This window comes from Pantherophis guttatus, chromosome 1 (assembly GCF_059756535.1).
Source record: "Pantherophis guttatus breed Tessera chromosome 1, ASM5975653v1, whole genome shotgun sequence".
Classification (NCBI taxonomy): Eukaryota; Metazoa; Chordata; class Lepidosauria; order Squamata; family Colubridae; genus Pantherophis; species Pantherophis guttatus.
Genome location: NC_142063.1, coordinates 153976041 through 153988999, shown reverse-complemented (window position 1 = coordinate 153988999; position 12959 = coordinate 153976041). Strand labels below are relative to the sequence as shown.

General features: G+C 35.3%; 1 protein-coding gene across 2 annotated transcripts in view; it reads right to left on the bottom strand.

The window, feature by feature from the left end:
- RAPGEF4 (Rap guanine nucleotide exchange factor 4) overlaps window positions 1–12959 on the bottom strand; it is a 172735-nt gene that overhangs the window by 35045 nt on the left and 124731 nt on the right. For both annotated transcript variants that reach the window (XM_034427509.3, XM_034427517.3), the window contains 5 exons: window positions 12759–12835; window positions 11032–11178; window positions 9644–9762; window positions 3606–3694; window positions 1287–1365 (listed from right to left, as the gene is read on the bottom strand). In XM_034427509.3, the coding sequence (XP_034283400.2) occupies window positions 1287–1365; window positions 3606–3694; window positions 9644–9762; window positions 11032–11178; window positions 12759–12835 (511 nt within the window). The remainder of the gene's footprint in view (window positions 1–1286; window positions 1366–3605; window positions 3695–9643; window positions 9763–11031; window positions 11179–12758; window positions 12836–12959) is intronic.

Below are 12959 nucleotides of genomic sequence, written 5' to 3'. Positions count from 1 at the left end.
TATTTCTAATTCTGCTAATAATTCCTCCCATGCAAATTCTATCATAGGAAAAGGTGTAGCCCTCCCTTCCTAAATTTCATGCTGCATTTCTATCAGAATAATAGTGTTATGTATAAATAATATTCTAGAGAGGCTATAATTTCTAAGGTATTAATCAACAATGATGTTGTGACTGAATACTGATTTCATATTTTGTGCTTTAAGAACTGTTACTAACTATGCAGTCTGTTCTGCCCTCTGTGTAATCACTGATTTATTTCCTTTCAGATGCTTAAACTCAACCTCAGTGTTCATTTTGGGAGAAGGGAAATACAGAGGTTCATGTAAAATGTTAATAATACAGCAGTGATAATAATACTCAGCACTTAGGTGCAAGTTTGCAAAGCTTCACAGCTATCTGAATGTTCTGATCCTTATTAATGACTCTGTAAAAAGGGTCAATATTACCTGTCATTTTAATTGCAAACTCAGTTGGGGAGAACTAATAAAAATGAAGTTAAAATAGCAGATCTTTACTTTCTGGCAGAAAAAGATTTTATTCTAGCCTATATCGGAATACACTTTACTATATAAAGTGAGTTGGAATGCACTTAAATAGGATCTTTCATTTTGCTTATTAACATTTATCAATTTTTTAAAATATTATTTGCTTATTATGGTAGTAGACCAGTACCTAGTCCAAGCTCACTTATTATTATATATGCTGAAATAAAAATTTGATAATAGGTGGGAAAACAATATACCTGTATTATTTTAAATGATAAAAATTTGACTTTCCAGTATAAAAAATGGATACACTGAAGTAGAGTTAGAGTTGGAGGAGAAGCAAAGAATAACAAGACATTGCAAAACGGTCTGAAGAATCCTTGGGTTTACCAGCTGCAGATAATCCTTGATTACAGGCATTTGTTTAACAACCATTCAAAATTACAAATGAAGGCAAATAAATGTGTCCCAGGGTAATGTTGTGGGATCCAATCTGGTTCAGTCACCGGGACCAGAAGTTTAGTCTTCCAAGCTTTCAGACTCATGTTGGAGCCCATCCTCAGAGAACTTCTCTCTCACCAGAATGTGTGTCCTGGTGAGAGGACACATTCTCTCCCTCACACATTCTGGTGACAGAGAAGTTCCCTGAGGATGGGCTCCAGCATGAGTCCGAAAGCTTGGAAGACTAAACTTTTGGTGCTGGTGACCGAACCAGATTGGATCCCACATTCAAAGGTAGGATGGTGCTGAAAAAAAATGACTTAGTGTGTCTGTGGTCTATATGACTTAAAAAAGGATATTGAGCCATCAGAGCTGGACAAAGTTGATTATTTGGCATGAATACACAATGCATTGTAACAAAATCATTCACACCGGCATCTGTGAAAATAAAATCAAGAGCAGAAGTAAGATAAGTTAAAACAGCACAAAACGACAGACCTATTTTTCAATAGAAAAAAGAAACTTCGTACTTTCCGTCATGCACTTAAGACCTTTCTATTTCACCAAGCCGGGCTGGCATAAATCTCTTCTAATTGTTCTAAATCTTTATGCTGAAGATTCTTAACTGATGAACCAAATTGGCTTAATCATCTTATATTCACATTTTATATGTATGTTATTTTAACTGTTCACCGCCCTGAGTCCTTCAGGAGAAGGGCGGTATAAAAATTAAATAAATAAATAAAATAAATAAATAGTTGGGTATTACCATATAATATCAAAATTTGACACTATAAAGATAGGACCTTGGGGCCTTCACTTTTGGCTGGAGATCTTACTGTCCCTGTGTCAGAATGCTTCTGCTGGTAATCAAGCCAGCACAGGAATAGTAATCAAAGCTGCAAAGATGGAAGGAGAACTAGTGGAAACCCAGATCTTCTATTCCATAGGCAGAAGTGCTTTATTGCATTTTATAAAGTTTTATCATGCAAGTCGTGCATGCAAGGTCTGGCTAACAGGAGCAGCAGATTTAAATTATCAATTTCTATTGACATTACATGAAAGCATTGGCTTGCATGACCTTCAGCACTCATCCATTAAAAGTTATAAAAGCATGCAAGTTACTTTAAGCAATTAAAAAAAAAAAAGAATGCTATCATTGAAATCTTGTTTTCCATGATTAAGGAATACGTCACTCTGAACACAATGAGGCTTCATTCCATGCAGTAGATTTTGCAGTAAATAAATTGATTTCCATAGCAAGACAAAAATTTGAAGTGTGCCATTGCTCACAGTATCACTTCCTGAGGATCTTAGCCTTCTTTTTATGTTTTCAGAACAATTTTCTAATCCTTTTGATGATTCAGAATTTGCAAGTGTGTAGGCAGTGCCAGAATAACAAGCCTGATTACCGCAGGTTGGAACTCTACGTCCTGCAAAATTTTTATTTACTGACTTGACTAGCAGCAAATGAACAAATTATGAAAATTTAAGCCATGAAAAGGTATTTAATTAGCATAATTTACAATGATTACAACATGTAAGGTAGAACTGTGTAACTCATTTTCTTAAATGTAGAAGCTATTTCCTATTTAATAGGGGATTAAAATGCTTTCTAGAGAAAACTAGAGCCTTAGTTTTTGAATAATTAATATTAAGAAATTCCCTAGAAATGCATGGGTCTAAGGCAGCTAGGCCACTGCAACGGTCCACTTGATTACAGATAAAGTGGCTGTGTATGTGAAAATCTGCATACAAGAGAATCAAAATCAGAGGAAGGACAAGAGTTGGCGGGCGAAATTTGTGGTTTGAAAGGACCACAATCATTGAATATTTAAAGGGCAAGAATGCAGCCCTGTTTGACTCCTCTGAGGAGAAGGATGTGGGTGGTTATTAAAATTACCTATTAAAATTGCCTTTAACCAGCATTGTAGTATTCTGATATCACAACATTATCCTCTTGAGAAGACAACAATGAATGGACGTTGCAGCTAATTTCCTCCATAGTCTGTCACAGATAATTGAGCTGACGGCTCCCTTTCAATCAATAAAGGCAACATAATGGATATCTTTGGTAAGGCTAGAATATTGTTCAGCTAAATGGAATAAAATTGCACATTGATCCAAGATGGAACATTCTGATCTAAAACCTGCTTGTTCGGAAGCCAGAATATTCTCTAAATACATCCAATCTAAAAGTTTAAGATACAAAAATTGGGCATAGAGTTTGCAGGATTTTACTTATTGTCTTTCTTTTATATTGAGAGAGTGGTAGAAGTAAACCACACTTTGCAGGGCAATAAAGTTATTAATGGCAGTGAACACACTGCCATTTTGAAATAATTTCAAAAATAGTCCATTGGAAAGTTCTTAAAAATGTAAAATAAACCCCAAACATATCAAACAGGCATTTGAGACTTTCTATCAAATAATTCCAAGCAATCCCATTGCCCAGATTTTATAGCACAAGTACAAATACAACAATTACATACAGTATGGATATCAACTTTAGTCAAAGGTCTATACAGAACTTGAATAAAGTGAATTCCACTTGAATAAAGTGAAATTTAAGAAATAAATGTAAGAACTTCATTTAAGAACTTAGGTATGCAGGACTGCAGTTTTTATTTCTTAGATAAATTGAAGTTACAAATAAGAGTTTTATTAAATTGGCCTACCCATTCCTTCATTTAGCGTTGATTCTAGTCGCATCGTTTCTAGAAAGTGTTCTAAAATTTTTTCTGGAGTTCCTGACATTACAATATATCTGAGCAAGAAAAAAAAAGAAAGAAATTTGTCTCTGCACCATCCAAAGGGATAATGTCCTTGGAACTCTTTATAAATGTAGTAATTGACATGATCACAGCAATACAATAATGTTAAAAAGCCAGAACTAAAGCAATTTAAAGTCACATGCTGGTAAAGGACGTAGCCTGATATTTTCACATATAGGGTGAACTCACTAGATAGGTGATGTCAACTGCTGGGAAATCTGGAGATTCAGATGGTTCAAATTAGTATAAAGATCTATTGCAAGCTTAAGCTCTCTACAAGAATCAGACCACTAGCGGTCAAGGGAAATGAGTGGGAAATAAGAAAGACATTCAAGGGTGGGCTGGACTTAGATCTCTTGCAGGTGTGCAGGGACTCGTGGCTTATGATGTGTTTGATCCCTCCCTCGGGCTCAGCCTGGTCATCTCCTACAGGTGATATCCCATAGGTAAAGAAGGGGGACCAGCTCTACCAAGAACACATTTTCCCCAGGAGCCATTTCTTGCACTGCTGCATTGCTTAATTTTATTAACTCTTTTTCAGATACACCACAAATATATTCAGAGATAAAAAGGCAATGAATCCAGATTGTTACAAAAGAGGTAAAGTGAAAGGGAGGAAAAGAACTGAACTGTCACAATTTCAATGTGGTGCTGAGGAAAGGAAGATTGATGAGATACAACAAATAAGCATCTGTCATCAGAAATTTCTAAAAAGTATTATATTAACAACACTACATTAGGCAATGTAACTCATGGGTCAACTGGGATGTGAAACACTTATTCTTCTAAGCATATTAAATTCAGCACTCTTTTATTCAAGCTTCTGAATGCTCAAAGGCAGCTACAGTACATACAGAGTGTGGTGCAGTGGGATCAAAAGAGAACTGGCTAAGGTGTGAGTGACTGTGATGTAAAGATTAAATTCAAGTGTTACTTAGGCTAAGAAGGAATACAGCAACCATTTTCTGTGAACCTAACATATTGTTATTTCTACTCTATGACAAGTTGATTCCAATCCGAAGACCTATGTACAATATTTTACACACACACACACACACACACACAGTCCAACACTCATGAGACTGGAATGCTATTAAGCTTTAATCAAACTATGAATATCAGGAACAATGGACAACACATCATTCCGGGTCCCGTCAGTTAAATAATGCCAGCTGGTGGGCCCGCGGGGGAGGGCCTTCTCTGTGGCTGCCCCAGCTCTCTGGAACCAGTTACCTCCTGAGGTCCGGACCATCCCCACCCTATTGGCCTTCCGAAAAGCGGTGAAGACCTGGCTTTTCCGGCAGGCCTGGGGCCGTTGATCTCGCTCTTGTGAACTGGCGAGATCCGGCCATGAATGGCGTGTATGAGTTTTTAATGTTTTTAATTTTTAAATGTTTTTTTTATAATGATTTTTTAAATGTATTGTGAGCCGCCCTGAGTCTTCAGAGAGGGGCGGCATATAAATTGAATTAATTAAATTAAATTAAATTAATTAAATCATAAGACACCAAATGAAAGCATGAGATTATAAATTCTATCCATATCAGTAAATCTCTCCTCATGTATATGACAAGATTAAACAACTTTTCTAGTAAGAACCATGTAATATCTTTATAGTAGTTGGCATGAAAGCTAATTTAGCATATTTTGAAGGAATATATGGTTTAGTATATATTACAAATTGAAAAGAAAATTCAATTCTTCAGATGGTTTAATTATAGAATTATTTTCCAGAATTGTTGAGATTTATATATCAGCCTTGAACTCAAATATCTTTTGTTTGATTATTGTCTCGTTTGCAGTTCTTCCTCCTGTTCCTTAAGATTGTTCTTACAGTCGAGTTTATTCAGTTTCAGGTTGATTTTTTTTTATTACCGCTTAAATGTCATCATCAGTTATGGTTAAGGACTTCTTTTTCTTGATCTGTAAATTTTATAAGGAATGTTTTATTCTGATATTCTCCCATTTCTTCCAGTTGAGATTCTGTTAGACACATAATCTGGAATAATATTTAAGAAATTCTTCCATCAACTGTTTCCTTGTAGAACTATGTTTATTTCCACCCCAATCCTGTTCCTTTCACAAATGATAGACCAGCAATTTACTTGATTTACTGCTTTTTAAATAGTACTTATGTTTAATAAAATTCAATTTATTGTAAGTCTTGCTTATTTCAATTAAATCTAGTTAGTTTCATATTGATTTTATCTGTTTTCCAAATCCAAAACTGTTTATGCCTTGATTCTAGTTGTTTCATATCACTCAACAATATATACCCTTCTAATTTTGCAAAGTTTTCTTTCTGTTTGATGCCAGAGGGATAAAACAAACCTCTCAGAAATCTTGCAGACAAAGAGATAAAGGCTAAATTGATTTGGCAAAAGCTTTTAGTTCTTGATAATACTTGCAGTTTAATATCCTCTTGTAATAATAAAAGTTCATTGAATCTCTACCTTTTTGATCAATAACTTCCTCTATTTAGTTTTACAATTATTGGATTATGAGCTGTATAACTAGAAGCTGTGGCTTCCATGTCTATAAACTTGGATAACAATGAGTCAGAAATCTAGCACAAGTCTACGAGTTTTATGAACTGAAAAGTTCTAAGTTTTCACTCTCTGGGTAGGGTTTGTAGGATGTTTGTATCTCTATGCATGCAAGAGAAAAATAATAATAACAACATACTAGACTGAGATTTGTGGGGAGAGTTCATGATATTTCTTTTGGCAAAATAGTTTTATTGATATGTGGGGGAAACCTCATTCATTTTGCCAAGGATTAAGATACCGTATGTCCTTTTATGATTTCAAGGAGTAATTGAAAAAATATTTCACAGAGTTTTATTTGATCGTTCAGAGCTTAAATAGGGAAGGTGTTATTTCTCCAGATTCAGTTTAGAAATGTAGTATTATTTTATACGTATTCATTTCAATATAAATATTAATTTTAATTAACATTAAAACTGTAAAATACAGTGTTCCTGTAGGAGATGACCAGGCAAAGCCTGATGGAGGGGTCAAACGCATCATCAGTTTGGAGTAGCTATGCTCCCTTAAGAGATCTAAATCTAGCCTCCTTTGCCTCTTATCCAGTGCCACATCAGTAGATCAGATTCTTGTGTATATGTAGCATGAAGTAAACTCATAGTGCTTTTGAACTGTATCCCGGCTCCTGATTTCTCATGCCTGATAGTTCCATAATATTACGGATTTTCTTCATCTTTGATTTTCTAGAATCCACTGTAAATGGATTCAGGGGGTAGTAATTATAGGGGTAGTTACATCACATATAGCTACTTCATTATTTCCTATCTGTCCAAGGCCATAACGATTGGCTGAGATTTTTACAATCCAACAGGTATAGGTTGTCCTTTTTAATGAATTTCTCTGGAAGACATATAATAACTGTTTTTCCTTTTTAACTTAGAAAAGATTTTTTTCCTGTTTTTAACTTAGAAAAATTGTTTTTTCCCCCTTTTACATGGATTATTCAGCCCATTAATGTTGGTTGAGAACATTTTAATTTAATGCATAATAACAATGTTTAAGTTAATTTATCAACAGGTACCTGCTACTTGGTTCAGTTTTTGTTCTTCTAAGTCTTTATTTCCCTGCTGTATTACAGATAAGGACTGAAACATTCTATTAGCATCAAGATTAGCATTAAATAAAGTATGGAAAGTATTTCATAGCATCCCAAACAACCACCAGATAAAATTCAAGTATACCTCAGAACTTTATTATTTTAATGCAGTTCTGTTTCTGCTAGTTCTAATTTAATTTAATTCTTGTTCATGAAACTTCTGAATTGAAAACAGTTCCAAATGTCATGCTTGCCATTCTTTTGTCTCAATGTCTGTGGAGATTCTCAGTCATCCAGGTCATGATTGTCTCAAATGTGTTTGTCCAATTGTGTTTTAAAGAAGCACCTTTGAGATTATTCATCTCCTTATTCTGATGCTGTACTTGTTAATTTGTTAAATCTGTCATTAATGTCAGCCTTCCATGTCTCTTGAGTTCAATTTTGCTTCCATACCTTGTTGTCTTTACTGAATAATTTATAGTGATGATATTCCATTGTACACACCTCACCTATTAGAAATAATTTAAACTGAGGAAAACAAACAGAAAACTCAGCTGGGCTACTTCCAGTTTGGCTTCTTCTCTATTCCTGCTAAGTTTTGCTTATTTTATTTTCAGAATTTCTATTCATTAAACTTAACCATAGCAGATTATAACATTAAGACTAAGATATCAAATAAAAGAAAATTTAGTAATCACCGGTAACAAGATATACTGTATAAATTGCCATTAATACCTAAGAGAGGGAATTATGTAAGTGAATGACTTATGCATGTAAAGCTGTAACTCATATTAAACACTGAAGTCATATATTAGAAATTTGTTTTCTTGGTTCTATAGAGAAATGGCAGAGAAGCTAATGGGAAGATATCCTACTTTCACATTTTGTCCCGGGATCTACTCTAGAGAAGAGTTTTAAGTAAGTGTGAAATCCCAATCAAAAAGACCAGAAGGAGAAAAAAAAGCATATTGAAAGATATCCTATCTTCAGAACCCTATCTGATATGGCAAGGGAAATGTAGGAGATGACCAGGGTGAGCCTGAGGGATGGGTCAAATGCATCATTAGTCTCGAGTCGCTTCATGTCCATGAGAGATCTGAGTCCAGCCCACCTTGAATTCCATTGAGTTTAGTTTGGCTTATACTAGTACGTAAGTAAGTTTTTATTGCGGTCATAGACCAAATTAAAATACACATAGAAGGGGAGTATATTTTACAAATATAAATAGATCATGTGACAGTACACCATCTACTGCCTCAGATACAATCTGTACTGTCAGTACTAGTGATCCTCTGCCGTAGGGGTTACCTGTCTCTTCCTCTGTTTTTTTTCAGCCACGACTGCAGCAAAATTTTTTGCCACCTTTGGAGTTATATTGGGGTCTGTGTCCTGGAGTAGGAAATAAAGGCTGAACAGATCGGGTGAACCAGGGAATCTCTGGGAAATAGGAGAAATGAATCTTGATCTTATGTCTCGGTAGTGGGGACATACAAATGTAATGTGGAACAGAGATTGTGGGGATCGGCCATCACATGTACAATAGATGGATTTTACTCCCCCCGAGAGCCTACTGTCGAGGACATTCTAGGGGATCACATTAAATCGTGCCTTCATAAAGAGTCTATGTTTGATAGAGTGTAACGCGGAGAGATAAGGCGGAAGATGAGGCGAGGGAACAATACCAAGGGAAAACGGTGAGCATGTTCCCGATCCGAATTCCATTGACTCTTATCTATTGCCAATTTGTTTTGACCATTAGTAGTTCAGACTGTTGTAGAGAGCATGAGCTTGCAATAAACCTTTATATTCATTTTAAGTTACCTGAACTTTTTGCATTTGACAGGAAACTGTGCAGGAGAAAAGCTGAACTACAGGGAAAATAAAGCAGCAGCTGAATGGTGTCACACTTATAATCTAAGTCATAATGAAAAGAATGTAGGACATACAGCAAGAGGAAGGATCAATATAACTTTGTGGCCCAAGCAGAGGTAGCAATATAAGCACAAACAAGAATAATAATGACCTAACAATTTGGAAAGAGATAAGGACATATAAAATAACATTAGAAATGAAAATCCAGTTAACTAAAATTTTTGTAATAACTTTCCTTACGGTTTGTGATTTTTTTTTTTTAAAAAAAAAGCTGCAATATTTGATGAGTATTCACACCGAGAACTGTATAGAATGGTTTTGGAAAATTAAGGGTCTCAATTAGCATGCTTGGGCAATGATAAATCATGATTTCTGTATGGCAAGGAAATAGTTGATTATTTCTTTTGAAATGTGACACAACTCATTCCTTCATAGAGTTGGAATTATTAAACATAACGTGATGTTGACAATCATGAATGAAAACATACTTGTGCTGCAGAGGCTGTGCGTTTCCTTGATTAAAAGGCCTGTTTCCTGCTGGGACCTTCTCTAACACCAGGACATCTTGATCATGTTCCTTCAATCTTACTGTGTTTGCTTCAACGTCCTGAAAAAGGATTTGAATTGTCAACATGGTAGGTGTTAAATATCAAGAGTGGCTTGGATCCTAATACCAATTCTCTATAGGCAGATCCAGCAGAAATTTTATAGGAAGAAGAGAAAGAGAAAGCAACATTCACCCATTCCAATTTTCCCCTTCAGCCCTCTCCACCATTCTATTGTGAGCTGCCCAGTCAATTTGGAGTTGGGCAGTCCCTTACTTAAACTAATAAAATTAAATGAATGAATGAACGAATGAATGAATGAATACATTGCTTCCACTTTCCACAGTGGAAACCCCAGATTTTGATACCAGAATATAGCTGGAAAGGGAAAGATAGACTGATGAAAAATCCTATGCCTGAAGCACTCCTGACAACTATTAAAATTCAGTTTCTCTTGGCCTCTAAGAAGGAACACCTCAGTAGCTTCTGGCTGACTTGGCTGATTTCTGAAGCTAATGAGGAGTAAGTAGTTATATGAGGAGTTGGAGATTCCAGGGCTGTTAGTTAAACTGAGAAATTGAAAAACCATTCTGGGGGAAAAAAATAGAAACCTATTGCCAAATAAACCTGTGTGGCTGAAGCTCACATAAACTTAAGGATAAACTTAAGGATAAGTTTATGTTTTATGTTAGTTGTAATACAGGTAGTCCTCAACGTAGGACCACAACTGAGCCCAAAATTTCTGTTGCTAAGCGAGACAGCTTTTAAGTGAATTTTTCTCCATTTTAGGACTTTCCTACCACAGTTGTTAAGTGTAACACTGCAGCTGTTAAGTTAGTAAAACGATTGTTCAATGAACCTAGCTTCCCCATTGATTTTGTTTGTCAGAAGGTCGCAAAAGGTGATCTCATGACTCTGGGACATTTCAACTGTCATAAATATGAGTCAGTTGCCAAGTGTCTAAATTTTGATTATGTGACCATGGGGATGCTGCAACGGTTGTAAGTGTGAAAACAGTCTTAAGTCATTTTTTCAATGCTGTTGTTAAGTTTGAACAGTCACTAAACAAGCTGTTGTATGTTGAAGACTACCTGAATCAATTCATTCATGATCAAACATAACTATGATGTCATTGCAACATTCAGTAGAGCTCCTCACTTAGAGAGATGACACCAAAAATTTCTAGATCACACAATTTCTGCCAACCATAAATAAATGCAAGAAACCGCAACATGCAAAGGCTTGGGAGAAATGATATTTAATATTTTTAGCATTCAAAAGCAATCCCTTATTCACGATAAATGATTCAAGATTATTTTCTGCACACTCACCCGGAGTATCCTATTAAAGTCTTCTTTATCTACTCTCAAGAAGTGGCAGTTCTCTTCCCGTAAAACGATGGAAGCTGCTCTGGGAGCATCATTCACTAATGCTAACTTGCCAAAATCATCACCTTCATGTAGAGTACACACCACACCCTAAAGAAGACAACAGAAATAGCAACGAAAATATATTCTCAAGGAAAAAACCATAATTTTCATCTTATTCTATTGACACTTTATATACACACAATGAATTTCTACCCCAAAAAGTATAACAAATGCATCTGGCATAACATCAACAGCCAATACACTGGCAGGGAACAAAGCATGGCAGCTGGTCATTTTGAATACTGGAAAGAAAAGAGCAAAAAAAAAAAAATGGAGTTTATCCTCTGAAACTGGGTTCAGAAATAGACAGACTTCTAGCTCTATAAAATGAAGCCAAGTTTGCATTTTGTCTTTCTTTGTAAAATCCTTATAGAATAGAATAACAGAGTTGGAAGGGACCTTGGAGAACTTCTAGTTATCCTCAAGCTTGAGAAGAAACTCAAAGCCCAATTGATCAATCACATCTTTCAGAAAATATATTTTACTTTCAGTTCTTCTGGCCCATTTAAAAAGACTTGCACTATCTATCTATCTATCTATCTATCTATCTATCTATCTATCTATCTATCTATTTTGTTTGTGTGGTTTTGTATTGTTTTTTCTATTTTATTGTTCTGTATATAAATGCATTTTGTATGTATTTGATATGATATTTTATCTTTTTATGTTTAATAAAGTTTGTTTTTTAAATGAAAAAAAATAAAAATAAAAATAAAAAGACTTGCAATCAGAATAGTTTATAATTGACAAGCAATACGCGCAATTGTATGATGTGATTACAAAATATTTTATTTTTCTAAATGGAAATAGAATATTATGTCCTTTGCACATATGAAATAATAGGCCATATAGATGGGATGAGATTTGAAGCTGAATACATCTAAAAGATACCTGTTTGCCCTTCCCTGACCCAAATTGGTACTCTTTCCTCTGGCTGGCATGGATTCCCAAGGAGTTATTTACATTTACATTTACTCCTAAGGGGTTACATAATCTGATTCTCATTATTTTAGCTGGGGATGCCAGAAGGTGATCCAAATATGTGCACGTGCTCCACCAATTCAAGTAAAGTTTCTCCTGTTTATATCCAGGGGCCATTTATGGGACAGAATATGGGAGATTGGGTGAGCAGGGTCTTACTTGTGCAAAAATGGAAGAATCACGGGTTTTGTGGAAGAGAGAGCAGCTGCAAACCCAGGCTTTGTTTTCATACCACATTAGATATTAATCTACTTCTATTTATATATAGTTTAAATGGCCATTTACAATAAAATTTAGAAACTCCCCTTTTTTCCCCTGGAATCAAGATCTATAAAGACACCATAGTTGCACCCAATGGTAATGAAGGCACGTGACACTAGAAGTTCATTTTAGAACACAATTTTCACTGGCTTCCTCATATCCACTATAGCCTTGCAGGATTCACAAGAACAATATAGGACATTGGGGGAGGAACTGGTGAAAACCCTGTGACTTGTTTTGTACAAGCCAAATTGTTTTTTCATCAGTGCCACCCATGGACTTAGCCTATTGCTTCCACAACAGAAAGGAGACAGCTCCTATGGAAAACACATGGATACATACATGTAGGAAATAAAATAATATTAAGAAATTGTACAGGACAATACCTTTCCATAAATTACTACGTTGACTGAACCCTTCAGAATAATATACCAAGATGTCCCCTCTTCTCCCTGATTAAATACTGCGAAAGAAAGAAAAAGTAGTTAGAGCAAAGCAACTTTTAATTGTCCAACATCTTGCAAATTCTACATTAAAACCTATTGGATTATTGACATTATTGTGATACAATAATGCATCTGAAAGAT